The 23,404-nt window shown below is 38.6% G+C and overlaps 1 protein-coding gene across 1 annotated transcript in view; it reads right to left on the bottom strand.

Moving 5' to 3' along the window:
* The window catches only part of LOC108675807 (protocadherin-like wing polarity protein stan), a 48,720-nt gene that overhangs the window by 17,758 nt on the left and 7,558 nt on the right, over positions 1-23,404 (bottom strand). Inside the window, exon 2 of the mRNA XM_018163839.2 lies at positions 20,406-20,538. Within this exon, the coding sequence (XP_018019328.1) occupies positions 20,406-20,538 (133 nt within the window). The remainder of the gene's footprint in view (positions 1-20,405; positions 20,539-23,404) is intronic.

Here is a 23,404-nt window from a genome sequence, read left to right as displayed (position 1 = left end):
ATAATGCCGCTCTTTCAAAGTATTCGTCGCCAGAATAGGGATTCTTAAATTGTAGCAAATCCATAATTACAAAAAATTCAAATCCCGTTTCAAGAACTCGACTTAAATGAACTAGAATCAGATAATTGATGTGCGGAATTTACGGACTTCGGAAGCCATAGTTTTTAGGCGCCGAAAACGCAGGAAAAAGATGACGGATGAGAAGCGCGTTTAATAAATCAAGTGGGGAACAGCAGGCGCCTTAGGAAGGAGGGCGCGCTCGGGAGATGGATGGCCTCTTCAGCATTATAATTGCATGGCATTAAAAATGTAATCTTTAAATTTATTTCGATGAAGATATATTTTTCAGATTGAAGAGTTAATCTAAATAATTACAGGTAAAATAATACTATAATGACATGAAATTGGAAACTGAAAAAAATACTGAAATTTTGTTTAAAAAAATAATAGTGTTGAAGTTACTCCTGCGTAATTAATGGGGGCAGCTAACCAAGAGTTCGATCGTACTCACAGTGACGCGAGCTATTCAGACCACAAACGTACCTGAAACAAAAGAAAACACAGAATGAGCTACAACAGTTGAGTTGGAATGTATTAGCAATATTTCAATATTTCCCCGACATGGGTTCGTTTGCAGAGCAAAACTTGACCAATATAAAGAAATCGAGTACGAAAATCATTCGAACAAATATTTCAGCAGCCGGCTCTTTCTTTTCTCCATTGTATAACGTCATTTAACCTAGAGTGTGTAGTCAAAAGTAGTCTCATATACGAATATTATCGTATAAGAGGCTACTTGTTACAATCAATACTCTTTTATGAATATTTTGGTATAAGAGTATTGATTGCCTGAGACCATAAGGAAAATTACAGAGAAGTTCATAAAAATACGAAAACAGAGCTGCAGACAGAATTTAAATAAGTAAAAGGTGCACGAAACTTTTGATATTATCGCACTTCATATCACCAACAAGAATTGATCAACAGCTTGCGATTTTAGCAAAATTGACANGTGGGGGTAACCGATGCTTCCAGTTCAACAAAGTGCATGCATGCTTCAAGAAATTTGTTCGATTTATTAAAAAAAAGAACAAGAAGATTATTAACAAGAAGCATGATCTGGTCTTCAATCAAACTTGCATAAAAGAAAAGCTTCTGCTGAACTACAACAAGGTTCAATAATTCCGTACCGACAGTAAGCATAGTCAAATAGTCTTCATTATTCTGAGTAGTACAGTGTTGTCCGTCATTATATAAGTTAAATTCATGACAGTGATAAAGATTATAGAACAATAAACCAATTGTTACATAATAATAATTAAATAATAGCTGATTCAAATTGAAATTAGGACAGAAGAGTGCAGACAAAAGATAGTTTAATTTATCAGATTATAGCACAAACAGAATCATGTTCATCAAGAAATGACGTTCAGTTGATCAAATGAAATAGTTGCGGCCCGCTGAAGAGCACACGCGTAACTCCACGCGGCGGCCCAAGTATAACACTTGATACGCTATAGTTATAGTTGAAGAAAGGCCTTAACACCTTATTATACGCTTAACACCTTATACGCCATAGTATAGTTGCGGCCGGTAGCCAGCGCCCGGCTGAAGAGTACACGCGTAATTCCACGCGGCGGCACAGGTATAACACCTGATACGCTATATATATATACGCTCAACACCTTATTAAACGCTTAACACCTAATACGCTATATATAGTATAGTTGCGGCCGGTAGCCAGCGCATGCTGAAGAGCACACGCGTAACTCCACGCGGCGACACAGGTATTACCGAGCTGACTAATTAGGTTGTGGTGCATCCGGCGTCCTGCTAGCGTGGGAAGACGAGGCGTCCGTCAACTGCCTTCGTCACCACCGCCGCTGCATGACGACAAGTGAGCGAGCGCCGTACGCGTGCCTCCTGTCCTCTTATGAATTTATTTATCCATAGCGAACATTGAAATGTAAGGAATAGAGCAGCTATAGGGAATGTTCTTGTCATGTAAAAAATAGAGCAGCTATAGCCTATAGGATGTGTTCTTGTATGAGTACTTTATGTAATCCGGAGCTACCATAGAGGGAAGAAAAATATGGAGCAGTAAGTGAAATAAAAAATCCAGAAATCGCCCCATTAAAGAAGCAAATATTAATAACCGAATAAGGAGCGACCATTTAAACGTAAAAATGTGACGGCTATCTAAAGATAGAAAACAAGAAGCCAGTGAAAGAAATGTATCATGTCTAGCAAGATGCCTTATAAGAAAGTCGTCAAGAAAAAAAAATGGAGAAATTTAGAAAAAAGGAACAGTTAAATTATAGGAATCAAAAGACATTAAAGATTTATAGCCAATCATCATTATTGTTTTAACCACTCACAGACACCTTCCATACAACGTAGATGTCCGCCTTGTTCCCGTACAAGTTGCTCAGTTCCCGTAATGCTGTAATTTAGCTACAACAATGTCAAGGAAGTTGGGAGCACTCGCACTATTAGATAAAGTCAAGACAAATAATGTAACGTCTGTAAAAATCAGAACCATAGCAAACCACACATTGGCATTTTGTACAAGTTCGAACAGATCTTCCTGTGTCGGATATTTCAATTGTACATGGAAACTTTTCTTCTGTAACAATAGACACATTCCGAAGGTCCAAAACTTTCTGATGTCAGTACAAATAGAACAAGTGCGGTTTTTGGTTCCATTGTCAAGAGCAAAGAAGTAGCAAGGTTATTGTGCGAACATTACCTTTCTTGCGTCACCTCTTCTCAACGACCAATGAGCTCCAACCAAAACATTTACGTTAAGTGACGTTCATTTTACTGTCGTAATTAGGGCCATCGAAGAGCATCAAAGGAACGAATATATAGCATCAATAAGTAAATAGCATCAACGAATAGCATCAAAGAAAGTAAATAAATCGACATAGGTTATCTGAAAACTTTTGATTCCTAAAAATTCGTACCAAAAGGGCAACGAAAATTCTTAAATCTAAAATCTAACTCTCAAAATACGAACAATTTGAATTGTCTACAAAATTATATAAATGCGTAATTATGATGAAATTGATAATTTGGTTAAAAACGCATAAAATTGAAGACGCCACTAGGCACATTACGTCAAACGATTTTGCTCTGAACGAATTATCCGTAAATTTTCTCCCACCAAATAAATAAATACACAATGAAGTAAAAGGGCACAAATACACACGCAGCATCGCAACTTAATAGCAATCATAAAATCTTTACGAATGTCTCCAAACGACGCACCAGAAAACAATTTCCTTCTTTATTTCCTCATCGTACTGTAAGTCCTGGAAGTACCCAAAGGTCTCAACAAGCTTCACCTCGCCGTAGATCTCCACAACACTCACACTCGCTGGTAGATCATTCAGAGGAGGCTAGGCTAGTTCAGCGGTCGCATTTTACAGCCAAGAATAATGTAGAGCGTGGCGCGCTTATCCTTCTGCTTTATGAGGTGCCGGTTATCCCTGCTCCACACTGTAATTTGCTGCCTGCGGCGACCGCTGTACCAACTATGCCAGGAGACTCCGCACTACACATCATGGCGATACTGAACCTGTTCTCCTCCTTTTCTAAAATTACTCGGATAGGATATCTTCCTAGGATAGGATCACAATTCATGGTATACCATTTCAACGGCTAAGGGTTGGAAGGTACGGACATAGTTGGAATTGTAATCGAATGTATCTGGATGGCCGCGCTCAAACATCTTGAAGCGTCGTGCATGCGTGTGTACGTCATAGCTACCAGGCAACGCGCTCGGTGCCCAGACAGACGACGCCGTTACTTTCATCGTTTACTCGATGGCCCAGCTACTTCTAAAAGCGTCATTAAATTAGTAATTTTACCAAAATATTAGAATAAAAAATACCGGTCACAACCCAACTGTAATCGGAGTCGTACCTAAACATCAAAAATTTATTTAATCTAATAACTATCTTCATAAAAAAAACATTTCCAGAGTGCGACGCTTTAACCCCCAAACCAATAATATCAGAAACACTGCGGCAGAAAACAGAGTTAATAATATCGGGGAAAGAAGGCACAAGGCGATGATGGCCTGCACGCTGTGCCGTCATCGGCCGTTACGAGCGAAACGAGTTCGCTGGAAGCCATGAGCGCTGCTGCTGGTCGCGCCGCTCGCTTTATTTTGTCTGCCATGGCGGCCAACTTTTTTGGCAGCACTACATCATCTCGCGCCACAGCAACGGAAAATAACAGAAAAACAAAGATCTCGCGCCACAGCAACGGAAAATAACACAAAAACAAAGATCTCCCGCCACAGCAACGGAAAATAACACAAAAACAAATATTAGGCGATGCAAGCACGGCAGGAACGGAAGTGAATAACTAGAATTTCGCAACTATAAATGACCGGAAACTTCTTTCTGGAAATGAATGAGAAAAGAGAGAGATGGAATGAGAAAAATAACATGCAGCGTAATAATAAGAGTAGAAGCCAGATGATTTAATGAAGACGAATCAAGCAAAATTTTTATTCCGAATACGATTTTAATTGCCGCAGCGGTATTAAACTTAAAGCAGTGTAAAAACCGGGACGTTTTTTTTTGAGATTCGACCTCAGCATCCAATCAATCTTAAATCAGTTGTTTCGCTGAATTGAGCGACATGATGATTGAGATTGAGCCCATGAAGATTGATGGGGAACTTCTATAGAAATGATGTTCGAAGTACAATAGTGTATAACAAAATTTAGTACAATACTCAATCAATGTATTAGTAAGTAAGCCATTCTTATCCTCGTTTTAAAACGAAGTAATGAATGACTTGTTTAAATTCTCTGGTTGTATAAGGTAGTACGTAAATAGTACGAGTCATTCGAAACCTGCCCATGAGAGGAACAGCTGTAATAACAGGGAATAACATCCAGCAGGAAGAGCTGCTCTCGTGTCCTATAACCAGGAGGTTCTCTACTCTAGTGTCCTCTGACCTCTGACCGTGTCCTATAACCAGCGACCGTGTCCTTTGACCTCCGAAAGTGTCCTCTGACCTCCGAAAGTGTCCTCGGATTTGCCTGATTTATTACGAGTCATCTCAGTGAAGTTCAGTTAAAGCCTAAACCTGTCAACCGTAAATGATGGCATGAAAAGCGATCATAAATTGAAGAAACAGTAAGCCCATGTGTTAGAAAAATTACTAAGGTATACGTGGCTTCATCCTAAATAGAAACGAAACAAAACTAAACGCAACCTGTTTGTCGACGCGAGGCTCCATGAAGATAACCATAAAGCGAGCCGTAGTAACTTTATATAGTGTGGCGTAGCAGTTATTATAACAAGTTTTTTTTTCTCGTAATGTAAAAGATAGGATATTCGTCCCAGTCATTTTGTACGAAGAATACACAAACAAATTACACAGATTGTTAAAAACAAGCTAGCGATACTCCATAGATATTGTGTTACATTGAGAGACACTGCCAATAAAATAGATTTTTCAGAAGATATTTACACACAATTAAAGCCGAAGATTGAATGAAAAATAAATACGATGACGAATGAAACAAACGAAGCAATTGCTAGTTCAAATATTCCGACGGGGAACGAGAGAAACTACTACACTCAACAGTGCACTAGAGAAACCCTTGGTTTGACACGGTCACTCCAACACAAGGGTGCGATGAAGTTGAGGTTTGAGGAGTGACAGCCGAGTGAAGGAAAGACTTGAAGAGAATGAGCGCCGCTAAGCACACTTACTAATGACTTTTGAACTGCGGGAGGCCTTACACGTGGGGCTCGCACAGCCAATTTACAGCCTTACGATGACCTCATTAACTTGTTTTCGCCTTCACTATTTGTTTTCTACATCGCTCATTAAGTTCTAGGCTAGGAGTGTACATGCCACTGGATAACACGGATGGGCCAGAGCCACAAACCTCAATGGTGTTATAATACTTGGTCGAATGTTCCTACGCATAACGCACTCAGGGGCTGCTTGCGCTCACTCCTGTTATACGAACTATTTCTTCATTCTTCGAATCCTCGAATATTCTACAAGGGCGTAAGTATAGTACAATGTCGAGTTATAATATTTATATTATATAGTGTTCATTAAATATATGTCTTCTAAACAACGTTTATACCGAACATTCGACGAGGCTAATAAGTAATGTATACTCCATTACTTGAAAAAACTTACCAAGATTACACGTCTACCTTCAAACCTAGATTTGAGGATACAATTTTTCTCAGTGTTTTAACCACTGACGTTTTTGCGTAAAATCAAAATCCGTGCAATTTCAACATTTTAAAGCTTGATAAAATTTTCAAAATTCGCTCAAACAACAGTGCAGAAATAATATAATATAATAAAATAACACTGAAATAATCAACTGGAGGAACATGAAGAGTAGGAGAATCTTAAGGTAATAAGTAAGATCTTAAAACCACTAAGCACTGGACTCCCGAGGTTGAGACGCAGGATTATCCAGGAAACAAGGACGAGGTGCACAGACTCCAGCGATCAGCTTCACGCCTCCGGACACGAGAAGGCGACCACAAACAATTTACAAGCAGCCTGAGTCATCTTAGTGAAGTTCAGTTAGAGATCTAAGAACTAAATTCGACTAAAAAAATATTTTAGGATGCTGGAGTAAAATTATGTTAGATTGAAATGCTTCCCATGTTGCATGATAAGTTACGACGATTTGAAGGAGAATTGAATTGCATGATTATGAAAGGAAAACATGTTTGTATGTGAAGTGGGTAATTAACGATTGCGAATGAAAATAATAGACAAGAGAAAAATATAATGTTCAAATATTTCCGTTGTCATTAAAAAAGTTGAAAACTGACAATATAAAAATCAAGACCTAAAGATTAATAATAATCAAAGTTTATTATTCCCCGTTTTTTCAAAGCTTAAAGTTTAATCATTACTAAATTAAAGGCGACTTCTTCAACTTGATAGCGACCAACAATCATTTTTTTTAATACGAAAGAAATCTTTAATTCGCCTTTTAAAGTGATACTAAGTCAACAGCCGAATAAAAGTATCTGTATCCTTAAAATCGTAAAACCATTAAAACGAACGCCTTCACGAGGTGTAGAAAAAATCGAATAAAAAAACTCGAAAGCAAACATAGTAGCTACTGAATGACACAAGCTATGAAGGCCTATAGGGAAAACAGCGCAATGCAAACAGAACTTGTGAAATCAGATGGGCAATAAAAGTGGCCCTAATCCTTTTATAAACACCAAAATAATTCAACAGTCGAATAAAAACCTTCACGCATGACACTCATCTGTAGAGAGCTTGACAATGAAATTTTAAACAGCGAATTTTTCAGGGAGTCCAACAATGAAATTTCAACGGAGTCGAGTGTAAAAAATTCGGGCATGTCAGGAAAAAGTACGAGGTGGGACACCTACAGCAGACCATGATAACCGCAGGTCTGTAGGCCTAACGAGGTTTAGGCTAAGGTAATTTGCCGGTGATACGCTCCAGCTAGCGACGCCGGGGCGGGAGGGTGACGGCAGCAACAAGGGCCTCTACTTTCAAAAAAAGTTAAGAGATCGTAAGTTCATCAGCCAATCATTGACGGTCTTTCAAGCAAAATCCACCAATCATAGACAAGAAAATAGAGCGTAAGTACTTACGTTCACTAAGCGAGTTTTTAAAGTATGGCCCAAGGAAACGACCAACCGACAGAGAATGTATGTATATCATGAAAATAAAGAGCGATACATTGGAAAGCTTATAAACTAATTAGCAATAGAAATTATCTTAATATAGAAGAAAGAAGCAAAACATCGATCCGTGACAATGAAACTCAGTCGAGAAGATTTAGCGAAGCGAGGGCGTAAACATGAGGAAAAGGACGGTCATGCACGAACGAAAAAAAACAGAAGCAGCCCAAGGGAAAATTCTCATAATAAATTTAAACGCTTGAAAGCATTCAGGTAAATCAGTTAAGCAAAAAGCAACTTAATAGTGCGGTTCTTACGTACGCACACGTAGAGTATAGCTGCAAACGATACAAGAAAAGATGGCGAAGCACCAATATACAATGGGCTCGTAAAACTAAACCTGTCAACCGTAAATGATGGCATGAAAAGCGATCATAAATTGAAGGAGCTGTAAGAACCATATACTATAAAAATTACCAATGTATACGTGGCTTCGGCCTAATCCATACACTCACATCTACCAAGAACATAGAAAAGCAAGCTTTAACGCGAATTTTTACCGCCCTTCTCAAATTTTCGGTCCACTTATCATGATTGAAGGCGTTAGCGATTTAATTTCACTGCATCCTCTGAAATAAATGACCTCGGAGTCCACTAATGTGATAGGCGTGTTAGTTAATCGCCAGCTTGCGGCATAAGGTGATGACATTCGCAGCTCGATGTGAATGTTTTATTGCCTCAATAAGAACGGGGGCATCAGTTAATGTGCCTGCTTTTAGACACAACTGTTCAGATTTACAGTTATAACGTCCGTAACTAATACACGTGCCTAATTTCCATGGGATTGCAATGTTCAGCAATGGACTGACGGTACATTAAAAATGCATAAGTTCAGAAAGTCACATTATCGTCTGAAGCATATCATTCTCAAAATAAAAAGTGCGGGCAAAAATGTATCGGCGCAGAAAGAATTCCTCAAGTGTGTTCTAAATAAAGTTACATAAATGGCCATGCAGATGGTAATGGGTCTCACATTTAACTCGAATAAATAACGACGAATATATAAATAATTTTACTCGCACGACTGCACGCACAAATTTTATATCTTAATTCATTAAGAGACGTATGTTTGAGACCACTGAAAAGCTCAAGGTAAGCCACAAATAATTCACTCATGATTTTTGAGAGACATAATGATCTTTATAAAACGTTAATCGGCTTTCGTCCGCTGATAGCCTGCGTTTCATGGAATTGCAATGTCATTTATCTGCAGTTGAAGTTTAGATTAACCACAAGCCATTTTTACAAGAGCTGCTGCATTCTAGATTTAAGAGAGGGTCTCTTTTTGTGGCGGCACATCCGAGCGCGCTCGTCAAATACCGTTATGTGCAGTGGACGCAGGTATTATCTCATGAAAAACGCAGACTCTGTGGTCGTAGTCCACAATACTAACACAATTTCTAGCATCTCATACGTGACTTTATAATGCTTTTTAAACATTTGCTTTCGTAATTATTTTCAAAAGCCATAGAATAGAATCGTTCCTTGACACAAAATACAAAAAAATTATGTTATCGAAACTTCACAATTTCAGCTAGTGAATCGGCATTTGAAGCTTGACTCGGAGGTATGGGAAGAGAATTTTTCTATGTAGAAGTTTTTTAATCCGCCTAAAATGCAATACCAATGCATAAGAATTGGTAATTTTCCACTCGCTATTCTATAGGCAGAAAGTCAAAGTATGGAAACAGAGGCCATGGCTCCCATGGTGAAACGACCTCTACCAGAGATTTGACTGAGACGAGTCGTAGCTGGTTAAAATGCATCGACCAAACAAGGTATCGACCATGACACCGCAAGACAAAGTGTTCACGATATTATTGCATCAGCGATGCAATGAGCAAACTAGTTAGATGACCATGTGTACATCTCGGCGCATCACTGTTTACGCAACGCAAGATAATGAAGAGTCACGTGACTCAGCTATTTAGGCACTATCATCCTCACCTCACTCACGCTTGACGGTGAATGGAAACACCATTATAGTATATCTTATAGGTCCTGATTTTATGCTGTTCCTGCCAAATAGCTTGGCAAATAGATACCGAAACTGTAAGTATAGTTCTACATTAACAAATACTCGGAATTTTTTTCCTTTTATAACTGCATCACCATAAACTTTAAGAGTTAGTGATTATGGCTGCATCACCATTAAATTTAAGAGATAGTGATTATGGCTGCATCACCATTAAATTTAAGAGATAGTGATTATGGCTGCATCACCATTAAATTTAAGAGATAGTGATTATGGCTGCATCACCATTAAATTTAAGTAGTGATTATGGCTGCATCACCATTAAATTTAAGAGATAGTGATTATGGCTGCATCACCATTAAATTTAAGAGATAGTGATTATGGCTGCATCACCATTAAATTTAAGAGTTAGAGATTATGGCTGCATCACCATTAACTTTAAGAGTTAGTACCTGTAATCCCATGGCTATGACTTGATAACTAGTCGAATAAATTCAATAAAATATAGCGACAAATCAAAATCATCACGCACATTAACTCTCAAGTTAAAAAAAGAACACTTATACAACCACAGAACCCAACCCAAACATGGTTATGGACGAAACCAAGCGCCATCACAGCAACTCAACATCCTCAACCCAGAGAAGGCGTTGAACATCGAAGAACGCAGTAACATCAGTAGCAGTGGAGACCTGAGGGCAGACCGTTATCACTAACCAGTCTTCAGGGCAGCAGCAGCAGCCGCGGCATTGGCATCTATACCTGCCACGGGTCAACATACGCGACTCGATTCTTTATTCTAATTCCTTAACAGAGTAAAAAATGACGAGTTAATTAGTTGCAGCGCTATTATTGTCACATAGAGAATACAAGAATTGAATTAATAACTCATAATACGAACATAAAAAGGCTCATTCTTTCTGTAAAAGCAAACAACTAGTCATAAATCCAGTACGAAATAGGGTGTTTGAGGAGAAAAATATAACCGTTGAAAAGTATTTATTATTATATATAAAATCATCAGGACATTTAAACTGCAGGATAATTGAAATAAAACAAGCAGCTGGCTAGCAAATGAACTGGCCTTGAAACATTCATAAGCTCAATTCAAGACTTGAGGATAATTTAAGTCCCGTTAGAAGTGCAATTATGTACCTACGAGCATAATGGGCGAATCTATTGCTAATAATACTAGTGTCAAGTCATAAATTTGTGCTTACATGCAGTCATAAAGCAAGCAAGGGATCATAAAGCAATTCCAAAGCAATTAATTCTGACTGTTGGCTGCAGTCATGCATGCAGATGCCTCTATAATAGTCTAATTGAAGTTGTTTCCACTTCAACCATAAGCTTACTTTGTACAGAAATTTAGAAACCCTTCAACCTCTGAATTTGGATAAAAATATAGAAAAAATACATTCTTTATCTACTGATGGTTAAGAATCTCTAAAATAATAGAGTTATCCGTAGCCTCGTAGGTAAGAGTTATCGATTACCCACATGTAGTTTATATGTATTATGATACAGGCAAAAAACAACCTTCATGAATGTTTCACCAATAATTCAAATAAATTCGAAAATATAACACGTAACGATGTCTGAGCACTCATTTCCCATTATTATTTCAAGTGTAGCAATAAAATAATTGAAAACTCTAAACTGATTTTTTGGTTTTCATAAAAATAATAAATCTGAACATGAGAAAAAAATCAAAATCGAACCTAGCTAGGAATGCGATCGAGGTATTTTGTTATAATAGGCAAAGCATTTAAGGCAAAAGAAGTTATGGGTCATTAAAAATTATTTTTAAATCAAGAATGGAGACGTCAAATAATTACGCTGCATTCAAATTAGGTTAGAGAGTATAAAATATGCACACTAAATTATTTGCACGTTCAAACGCTCTAAATGAATGACCATCGTATATACCTATCTGCGCACAATTTTACCCAGACTGAAAAAAACAGTTACGAATGAAAATTGTTCAACGTATTCCCAAATTAATATGAAGTCGTATTCTCACTATGAAGTCGACCAGCATTGAGGTACACGATTTTATGTTCGAACTTCAAGAAGTTTTAAGTCGATCGAAGGCGCAAAATTCGTTAGAGGACCTTTGGAAAGAGGCTGGGCAGCACCAATGACGCTGCAAAGTTCCTCGATCAAAGTTCCGCGATGACACCGACAATGAGGCTCGACTGATGGACCTATAAAAACATGGCCAGGGCAGCAGATGTTACGGCTTAGCAGACGACAACCAGCCATAAAATTGCACCGACACCCATCTTTGAAGACGCACCAACCTATGAATGGTGCTAATTTCGACAAGCGCTCACAGGCGAATTGTGGTGTGACGAGCCTGAGCCTTATTAACGTTGTCTTAGGAGCGAATTTGCACAGATCTCACGGATATTAAATGAAGCTAAAACTTAATTTTTCATTTGAAAGATTCACATCCAGCACGTATTCAAGAATTGTCATTCCATTCGCATCGTTTTGGATAGTATTTTTATATCAAGTAAATCTTATGAACATTTTTCAACGCCTCACATCAGATAAAACATTGTTGAAGGGATAATGTTATGAAAATCGCAAGGATGGTTCCCGTATTGAAAGTATATATTCATGTATTTAGAGAATGAGCAAATCCGAAAAAAGAAGAGAAAATCTGTCAAGATCCAAATACTGCCAACTCAAAACTCGAACCGTTAAGATAGATATACGAGATTAAACGACTAAAAACAACATGGCAAAACGGAAACAAATTCTATAATCAACACTAATATATTAAACGTAGAGAACATAATAGGGAGAAGTAAGTTTACCGTAGGAAAAGAGCAACAAGACATGCAACGACACGACGACACCTCGTCACGGCGATGCGCAGCACCACCTGCGCATGGTAGCCTCGAAGAGTTCCATCAAAAGGAAGTCCGACCAAGCGCGGCAATTTCCTGACTTCCCTCCACTAAAGTAATTACCGACACCATGAAAGTAGCGACCTACTCCCTATAAATGAAAGAGAATGCAACTCCAAGCCTGTTCCTTACTTGCCATCGCTAAAATTGTCATGAAGTAATTTTCGCCGTAGAAAAAAAAACTTTTGACAGTTTTCGGTCAACATCCTAGCAAGTATTTCACCATCTCAAAAAATGAATCGATTCAATCTAATAAATTTACAAATAGATCAATCTTTTCCATCATATTTAGCATGGAATTTTACGACAATAAAATTCAGTACACCGAAATCGCAGTACGTAAAAGATCAATAATTAAAATTTTTACTATACACTAACTAAAACATTCTACTACAATAACCGGTAAATTCAATATTGCTTGCGATCGTCTAATAACATAACACTCGTTTCCAAGCGTACGATCTTTTCAGAACTTGTGAACATCTTCCATATTAGGATGAAAGCAATGGAGAATTCAAGTCAAGATCCCGGCTCACTACATCAGCGTCGGCGGCTCGCATGACATTTCCTGGCCACTAACTCTGTTACCGCCGTCCACCAATCAGGAGGCCGCGTCGCTTGTTCAAGGTCGAGCTGGCCGAGTGAACTTAAAAAGTTGGACATGGTCTATCCCGCTCGACGAAACTCAGCCTCACCTTGCGTAAATGAAGATGGCAATTTCGATTGGTGGATACAACGTCTTCGCAATCTAGGTACTTGTGATGCCGGAACGCGGTTGTAGATGGTCCAGAAGTGCTAGTTCTAAATCTATCCCAATGTTTGCAATCAAATACGCTGTAACTTGTCGGTTGAAAACGTCATGTTTCACCGACAATAGCTCGTTGGCATGTGATTCTTAAGGTAACGTGTGCCACCCGGTATGCATACAACATAAGTTATATAAACCCAAAAATAATTCAAGGTACCGGTATATAAGACACATGGATAATGTGCATGAATATTCTGCACTTAGCGCACTAAAATGATCAAATCAGCAGCAGCTAAAAATTTTTAACTCAATAAATTATCATAAAAACGCTTTAAAAATGAGTTTTTTCATCCAGGTTAAATAACGAGAATTTTTCCAAAGTTGACCTAAAATCGAAATCTTTTGCACGTTTTTCTTTAATACATTTATCGAAGATTTTTCTTTCAGCAACCACAATGGAGAATTGCATTAATGGTGCTACGGAGACGTGTATATCTACGCAGCGCGACACGACAAAGCGTGAGCATCCATATACGATGGCCGCGACATGTCGGCCTGCCGTTAACAAAGAAGTGGCAGGGCAGCAGCGGTGCTGGCGGTGACAGGGAGTTGGCAGAGAGCAATCTTCACTTGAGTGAGACCGATATCTCAAGCCTTCAATTTCTTTGTCATGGGAATAGAAAATCTGTTGCCGTAATGTGGGTGGGGTAATTGCAACAAGTGTAATCGTGGTGCAGCTGTTGTATTTATTACCTACGCTATTGCAATAGACTACCTACATGCTATAGATATATCTTTAAAAAATGTGTGTTTCGTATGAGAAAAAGCGAACGTAAAAATCTAAGTCTTGTTGACATTTACGACTAAATAAATAAATCAATAAGCTTAATAATTCAAGAATTCACTGAAAAAGTTAGCAAGTCACGTTTTACATGTCATTATCAGCTTCCTGCAACGACCTCAGCTACGAAATCATCACCCTCAACGCCGGCATACTCCAATGCTGAACAGCGTTAAGTTTAAGTAGTCTGATGGAAGTCAATACTCTTCATCCAGATACACGTGTTCAAGATCAACATTCAATACAGTTCACCACATAGTATTTAGGATTTCACTATTCTACCACAAATAATAGAATAGAATAGAAGTTAGGTGGACACTCGAACTAAAGCTAGCGGAGCTCTACAATGTACGAGTACACTTGAAAGTGACATTAGTGTACGCGCAGGCCTAGTTCACAACTGCTGAAGTGCAGACTTAGCTGAGTGAGATGCTGCTCGTGATTGTAAGCAAGAGCAATCATGCAATGAGCAATGAAAGAGCAATGTACGTAATTATAAGATTTGCTAATTTTTCGTATAATTTGCATTTATGGTTTTATTTGCAATATCGCTACCTGTTGCCACGCATTGAGCATTGCCATTAATGATACTGATGTTCATATCATTTATAAGTGGGACCGCGATGCCTTGCATGTAAGAACCGTTATATTTAGGGTTCACTATGCAAATTGAGCACATAAGTTCTTATTACCTCTAAACATCATAGATATCCATAATGATGAAGTGTGCCCACAGCACAATATACATCGCTGCGCTACAGTAGGTATGGTCAAGTCTTGCATCACAGAGACGTTCTGGCTGACCTGCTGCCGTGGCCCCTCCCTTCTCATGCCCGAGATTCCTGCAGCTCTCGCATGACCAACACCAGCACATATAAGCGTACAGGTCACAGCATTTCAAACCTGTTCACTGCCCATTTTAGTATAAATTCATTTCTGGACAGTAGAATAATTAGTTTTCATCAAGTAGGCAAATGCTTGGGAAAGAGAATAATATAGCAAAGTATTTCACAGGCATCAATAGATTTTCTTAATTCCAGCATTTCGATTAATTTCATCATTAAATGACAATTCAAGTTACTGAGAGATTAAATTGCATTTTTATTTTTATTCAAATTTAAAGAGTTATTCCACTGCTAATCTTTAAACAGTACAGCCAGATTTATAGGTATTAGAGATTTTCTACATGTGCATTTCGTCCTCTAATGAAATTTAATTAGCAGACGAGCAGAGCTTTAACAAGATAATGATCAGTAGCTCCCTAAATAAGACCATAACCCCCTATAACACGTCTTTCGCACGCACATATCCTGCTTGCGCGAAATACCACGAACGTTTCTTAAACGTTCTCAGCTTCACGTGAGTTAGCAGCCGTCAAACTGAAGAGAAATTTCTCCGAATTTCTGTTAACAAACAACATGACCGCAAAACATGTCGTGGTTTCGAGCCTGGACAAAAGTCTGCTCTCAAGACCCACCACTAATGAGCGCATTAGACACAGCAATGAGGGTCAAGCCCGAGCATCAGCTTACATATTGCAACCGAGCAACAACAGCTCGACTAACGCACGCAGCGAGGCGCCTTTCTTTCGGTCCCTATATAGCGTGCAGTTCCTCTGCCGCTTTGAAGATGCTGAGCGGCAACTGAGACTTGTTGGTACCGAACACGCTTCACGTTCCTTTTCAAATGCGTTGTGCGCTGAAATGATACTAGATAGTTGATATTTTGTCGTAGAGAAATTCCATTTCAATAATTTTCGTCCAATTTCCAATTAAAAATTACAGTGAATACCATTCAACAACTCAGAAAAAGCTCGTTGCAGTACAATAAATTCAGTAATGTTCACGATTTAATAATACCCTTTTCGAGGATTAAGAAAGCGCACACATGGATGAAATTACATACGCTAGGGAAGAAGCACTTTAAAAACCTAGTAATACCTGCAATAATCAGCAAAAATCAAGAAGTCGAAACATTCATTCTGAATGTCATCGCGAACCCACAACTAACTGGCGAACACCATGTACGACAGGACGGCCCATCTATCACCTTCGCTGCTCTTGCGACGTGACGCGAATCAGATTCTTCCCGGTCAAGCATAAAGCGTTATTTTTCCAGTTGCATATTCGAAGCGATCTCGGGTTAGGTAAGCGAGTATAATTCCAGAGCAGCTCATATTTCCGGTATCTCCTGCCAAAATTTTGAGGTAAACAACAATGAAAGTTTGACTGGAAATGACGAAGCTTATCTTATGACGTTGAGAAACACGCACGCCTCGGTAAAAACAAAGAGAAAGATCGCAATCACGACAGGAGACATGCAATACTGTGTGTGCATGCATCAGTATATTCAGTATGTCTTGCTGGCCTAATATTTTAAGAAACTTATGCGCACATGATGGGGAAATCAAACATTGTAAATAATTGCCATAAGCGGCTAGATCGCTGAAAGCAAAATGCAAAATTAAATTTCAGTACGTATTTTGTCAGTACTTCAATATTCATCTTCAATCTTAAGCAACAAAATTTATGTTTCTTTTGATAATTCAACTAGCAAAAATAGAACAGCCATCATCTTTCCTCATACAATTTTTACAATTTAACAAGGCTTGTCGATACCAAAAAACACAGCTCTCAAAAGAAAAGGGTTGGTGCAAGACTGCGTAGAGTTTACGACCATTGACAAAAACTTTCCAATACACTTGCCCGCAACTCGTTATTTTTTTTGTACAGAACGCCAAATCCAACGTTCAGATAAACTAGGGAACACCCTCATATCTAAGATAGATGAACGATACCAGTACATTCAATTTTGCTGAAATGTTTCTTACTAATCTGAAAAACCCTGGTAAATTACCAAAAAATACTATTATTAAAAGCATTCAAATGTTTCAATGCAATTCTCAACGTAGAATGGATGTTGAATATATGTGAATGATAATATAATTAATCACGCAGTCATGCACATCAAGAGATTGGATAAGTAGTTATATTGACCGGAACAGAAAGTAGAGTTATTGGAGCAAGGTATGACAATTAAGCGTTTCGACAGCAAGGCATGTAAGAGGCACGCGGTCTTCAGTCAAGCAGAACTGGTTGAAACGCAACGAAGGGAAACGGTCTGCTTTTAGATTTTATAAATGACAATCAAATGAAAGTGTGCTTTTACTTTTCACCAGGCCACGCAAATGGAAGGAGTTTCTCAAATGCTTTAAAAATGCCGTCTAATGGACGAAAACGTACACGATGAACAAAACCTGAATATTTTGTCAGTTTTCGCGAAAAAATTCACGAAATCGACATTATTTTCCTTATGGGCGAACGAACAAACGCGATTCTCACTCACGTTTATGATACGAACACGAATGTCGAGAGCTTAGTGTGAGCACGATCGAAAATGCACGATCGATAACAGGAGGCATCACACGATTGGTCGCGATGCCCACATGCGATGACAGGAGGCATCACACGCTGGGTCGCGATGCCCACATGTGATGACAGGAGGCATCACACGCTTGGTTGCGATGCCCCGCATGTGATGACAGGAAGCATCACAAGCTTGGTCGCGATGCCCCACATGTGATGACAGAAGGCATCACCAGAGACCGCAATTCATGGCTGAGAGGCTCCATCACCCCGGTCCGTTCACCGCTACCGGGCGGAATGCACTCAGGCGTCGCTGCAATCAAAACGCCAGCCTCCGATCAAAGCCGTTTTACGGGCACCGTTCGTCACGACCGTTAATGCAAAAGCGGTTTGCCGTGATGGCTAGACCCACTTACGTAGATCCTTGGTCACGGATGCGAGGAAGCCGCAACTCCAATGTAATAGCGCCATCATCATTGGAGCTCTTGATCGGGGTGGTAAGACTATCGAGTAATTTGCACATGACACCAAATTGAGAAGTTAGGTTCATAGAGCAATGAGATCTAGGATATAAAAGTTATCTGCCTGAAGCGACACAAAAATTGTTACAACAATATTTGTATAGCATGAGATAAACGACTAAGAGCATTGATCACATACAAGCAAATTATAACATAACCCATGTTATAACAAACAAAAACATGATAGGATTTTAGACTAAAAAAAACTATTTGTTTTATTATATAATTTTTATAAACAAACGTTAGTCCTATGTGATAAAATTTCTATGGTCGTACATTTTGCCGCTGCTGGAGCAGGATTTGTGCCACACGCCACAAAGCTCAGCAGGAAATACTCTACGACCGCCACAACCCGCGGAGGGGCGGGACAAGCGAAACGTGGAAGGGAGGAGAGAGGGAAGCTAAGCGACGCTTCAGAAGAGGAACAAGAAGGCTACCGCATAGAGTTGTCGGACGTTGCCCCCCGACACAACTAGAGGGGCCGGGAGACAGGGGGGTTCTAATGGGGGTAATCAAGTCGATTGCTAGCAAGAACGCGAGCAATGCGAGTGAGAACCGCGGTGACGATTTCTGCAGCGGCTTGACGGGTTCCCTGTTAACTGAACTGCAGCCATACAATGACCTGCGACTGTCAACGAAGCACAGATTCAACACTTGAGCTCCCATCAGCACAATGTTCATTTTTGTGGCCGATTCAACAATAAAGATTCATTTTCCTTTGAGTGCAGAAGTAAAAAATTTTGCTGACCTTGAAATGTAATTAAAATGCATCAAGTTTTTGTATCTTTTATAAACGCATGAATGTTCACTAGTTAGCTAACAAATTCAATTACTTTTTAGTCATTTTATCGCGCACATGGCTCAGTCCAAATCTCAAGAAGACTCTGCTTCACCGTCACTGAACAAGAGTTACTGACAAGTGATAGTTTTGAGAAATCCAGCCTCGCTATCGTGGCTTTCATCGCACGCGGTGTCTGGCAGGACAGTGTTGCAATGCGTGCGCAATTGCAGTACAAACTGTGTGATACAATCAACGATGGACATGACGCTACTCGGATAAAATCAACACTGGACAAAGACTCACACTCGCAAAAACACTGCACCATAATTTTGACTATAAATTATTGGATGGTGCTTTGCTTTTCAACTCGAAACTATCCAAAGCGAATACAAGAAAAAGTCCACGCGAAAGTCAATTTAAGAACATTTCTTTTAATTTGGACAGTAAAACTATCATTTCGAAGAAGAAATCCCATGCTCTTGATATAAATGGTCATGGTGAACAAAATATGAGGATGAATGTGACATTAAGATTGATCAATAACAATTATTAATTGCCACAATATTTGAGTGAAGAAAGGATAACCTAAATGTGACGAGAGTCAATGGTTGAAAGAAATTACAGTTTTCAGTGAAAATAAATAAATTTAGTCATTGTACAGTTCTATGACATGGGTCATAAAAAAACATGAGCACAGGCGCATTGCCAAACAAAATTTAAATGAACAAAAGATGCAGAAAAAAATCAGTGACAAGCCTAAAATGGTAACCCAATTGGTATATCGGAGCAAAAATGTATTGACTGCCAACAGTTTATTCCTTTTAATGGTGCTTCAACCTAAATAATTTCAGGCTAAAAAGTAAAATTAAGTCACCAATAATTTCTGACCATGCAGATACAAAACAAAGATAGAAACTCAAAAATTTCGCGGGAATCGAAACAATAATTGCAATGTAAAACAAAAAGTTTTCTTTCCATACGAATGGTGTAGAACTGTAGATAATAATGTGTTGAGATAACGAAAGTTAAAGTTAAGTTAGGTAAAGTTGCTTTCAACAGAAATTGTGTATATTATAATGTGTTGAGATAACGAGAGTTAAAGTTAAGTTTGTCAATGTTGCTTTCAACAAAAATGGTGTATATTACAATGTGTTGAGATAACAAAACTTGAAGTTAAGTTTGTTAAAGTTGCTTTCAACAAAAATGGTGTATATTATAATGTGTTGAGATAACGAGAGTTAAAGTTAAGTTTGTTAAAGTTCTTTCAACAGAAATTGTGTATATTATAATGTGTTGAGATAACGAGAGTTAAAGTTAAGTTTGTTAAAGTAGCTTTCAACAAAAATTGTGTATATTATAATGTGTTGAGATAACGAGAGTTAAAGTTAAGTTCGGTGAAGTAGGTTTCACCAGAAATGGTGTATATTATAAAGTGTTGAGATAACGAAACTTAAAGTTAAGTTTGCTTAAGTCGCTTTCAACAGAAATGGTGTAGATAATAATGTATAGAGATAACGAGAACTGACCTGAGACAGCGACCCTCATGGTGGCGGTGGTAGCAACGTTGTTGTTGAGGGCAGGAGAGAGGGAAATTTCCCCGGAGTCGCGACCGATGTTCAGCAGTCCCGCTTTGTTGCCGCTAACCACACTGTAGCTCAGCTGAAATGATTAAAGGGATACAAATGAATACATTTATTTAAGACACGTCAAGAAAACAGAGTATTAACATAAATAATAAGGCATCATCCATAAAAAAAAGTTCTATCAAAACTCAAACAAAAAATTTTTTATTTATACAAATGAGTGGCATATTAGTTCAACCGTGTTTCTACTGCTCCGACTCAGGAGAGGTCAGCAAAACATGCAAGATATATACATATAAGTTTCTAAAACTAATTACTTTTAAAATCGCGAGGGATCACGATAACCATCACGAAACCCGAAGTAGGTATTGTAAAACAGAAACCACGAAAAAATAACTCAGCTCGACCATCAAACGACATTGAGAAATGTTAACATAGAATGCGAAATAAATTTAAAAGCGGCTAACCATTAGCCATTTGATTGAATCCAATAAGAACGAAGGATATTTTCAGCCTAGAATGTCTCCTCCCGTGGCTGGTACGGGGTTCAAAACTCCCCTCTGGCAGCAGTGAGCCGCGTGATCGGCATCACAATGAGGACACATCCTCCAGTAAATGAAAATGCCACAAAGAATGACATAGAAAATCACTACAGGAGAGGCATGCCGACCAACGGACGACGCAAATGTCGGCACCATACGATGGCTGAGTGGTCAAGATGATAGACAGAACACAATGAAAATGTTTAATGAGTAGAAAAAATGTCGTGAATGCTGTTATAACAACAGTCTCCGATCGACTCTATAGGATACCATTTCTATAAAAGATTATCAAAATTTAAATAATGCAATCTAATATACAGCGCGAAAACAGTGGTGCTGTGTCAATATTCTTACGATCTGAGTAAATTAATGTAGATATATATTGCTTGAGAGAACAATATTTTGATGATTAAAATAGCTGCATAGCAACATATTTAATAAGGAAAATCGTGGCGATAAATTATTAGAGTTGAACTTTTTTGTAATGATCTCATTGTTCGTCATTTGAAGCAATCCAAATATCAAAAAATCATCATTAAACAACAAGAAACATTCTAAGCATATTTTATTTGGTATATAAGCACAACTTTTATGGTATATACGTACCAAAATATATACACATGAGCTGAATTTTAATCAAAGAACTTGTAAGGCGCATGAACTACCCAGCAATTCTTGCTAAGCCATTACGTTGCAAACTTCCCTCGCTAACTCAGGAATTACTGTCGTGATTCTGCAACCTCAAGAGCGTCCAGGTACAAACCCTCACGCGACCTACGCGTTACCAGCGCACAGGAACGAGAAGCAAACGGATCATCCTCTAGAATTCTGTATATTATTATCAAGTAGTCCCTTAAATTGATTTATAGTTCCAAAAAAATATTGCTTTATAATGTATACATTTTGAAGGTCCCCATGCTCGATGCTACAATACTTTATGGCAAGAATGGAAGTAATTTAACTTTGGAACATATTCAGGAAGTGCCAGATGATAAGCAATTATTTTTGGAATAAATCGTAAAAAAAATAATTTTAAATTATATAAGTTCAGGTGTCAGAATCACGCCACCACATTAGCATACAAACAACTTCGTCGTGCTTGCCGACGGCGCTTAATTTAATTAATGTAACTTAAATCAAAATAAATCCGAGGGCACCTCGCACCGCACCTCTGAGAATACAGATAAATGTGTAGGATTAATTGCTGGCTGATAAGAGAATCAGTTCCAATTTCAGAGTTGACGCAGCTGAGAGATTATGTAAGCTAAGTTGAGACCAACGAACTAATAACTTTCGGAATATGCAACCTGTGATCGAAGTTTAAGTAAGCTACTCTTATGTATGTAGCAAGTCTCTTAATCTTATTAAGAGACTACATTAATCTTAAGTCTCTTGATCTTATCAAGAGACTACATTAATCTTAAGTCTCTTAAACTTATTCACCGGTTAATTAGCGCATATGAATAATTATTGTAACAGGCAACCATTCTATAGTAAGGTTAGACATACTGGTTGCAAGACGTAAGCCACAATATTACATCCCTACCTACCAATACCACGGATATGAACAAGCACTCTTAAACAAAAAGTAATTATTCCAGAATCATTATCAATGCCGTAATATCCCGAGCATGTGAGTGAGGCATTGAACATCAGGGCCCATACTTTCAAAACTCGCTCAGTGAACGTAAGTACTTACGCTCTATTTTCTCGTCTATGATTGGTGGATTTGGTTTGAAAGGCCGTCAATGATTGGCGGATGAACTTACGATCTCTTAACTTTTTTTGAAAGTATAGGCCTAGGTCACGCGAGGCAGGTTGTCGCTGATGGTGCAGTTGTGCAGTGCAGTGCAGTGAGCCTCGAGCAGGTCAAGTTTATGCTTGGGCGGCACGCATTGCTCCCTGGCACGCAACTTGTGAAGCGAGATCGATATGGCAGGCGCCCGCGTGCCCGGCAAGGCCTTATTGACGACAGGCGTATTGCTGGAGCCACGAACTTGAAATACAAGCACTTTAAAATACCAACAGTCATATGCACAAACAGAATATGCACAAACATAAAGAAGTAATTATCAGTTTAACTGCTCAGAGCAGCATGATCACCCAATGTCATTTCAAGATACATACTTGCAATGAACTTAATAAACCGAAAATTTTTCATTTAAAACGAGCGGTATTTTCTCGAGCCGTGGAATAAACTCAACGTCGAACTCAATGCATTGATCAAGTAATATCAGTATCATTTACCGCGCGCGAAAACGATGTCAAATGATGCCTTCATTTCGGAAATTTTTAAACGGCCGTTAATTTAGTCGGGTTAGGCTGTCCGATGTCACGGCCTCTGCCCCCACAAACTGCTGCAATTCTGAATGACTTATGTTATCAGGAAGACGTGTGAGA

The sequence above is a fragment of the Hyalella azteca genome, unplaced genomic scaffold, assembly GCF_000764305.2.
Source record: "Hyalella azteca isolate HAZT.00-mixed unplaced genomic scaffold, Hazt_2.0.2 contig13103, whole genome shotgun sequence".
Taxonomy (NCBI): Eukaryota; Metazoa; Arthropoda; class Malacostraca; order Amphipoda; family Hyalellidae; genus Hyalella; species Hyalella azteca.
This window is presented reverse-complemented; position numbering and strand designations above follow the sequence as displayed.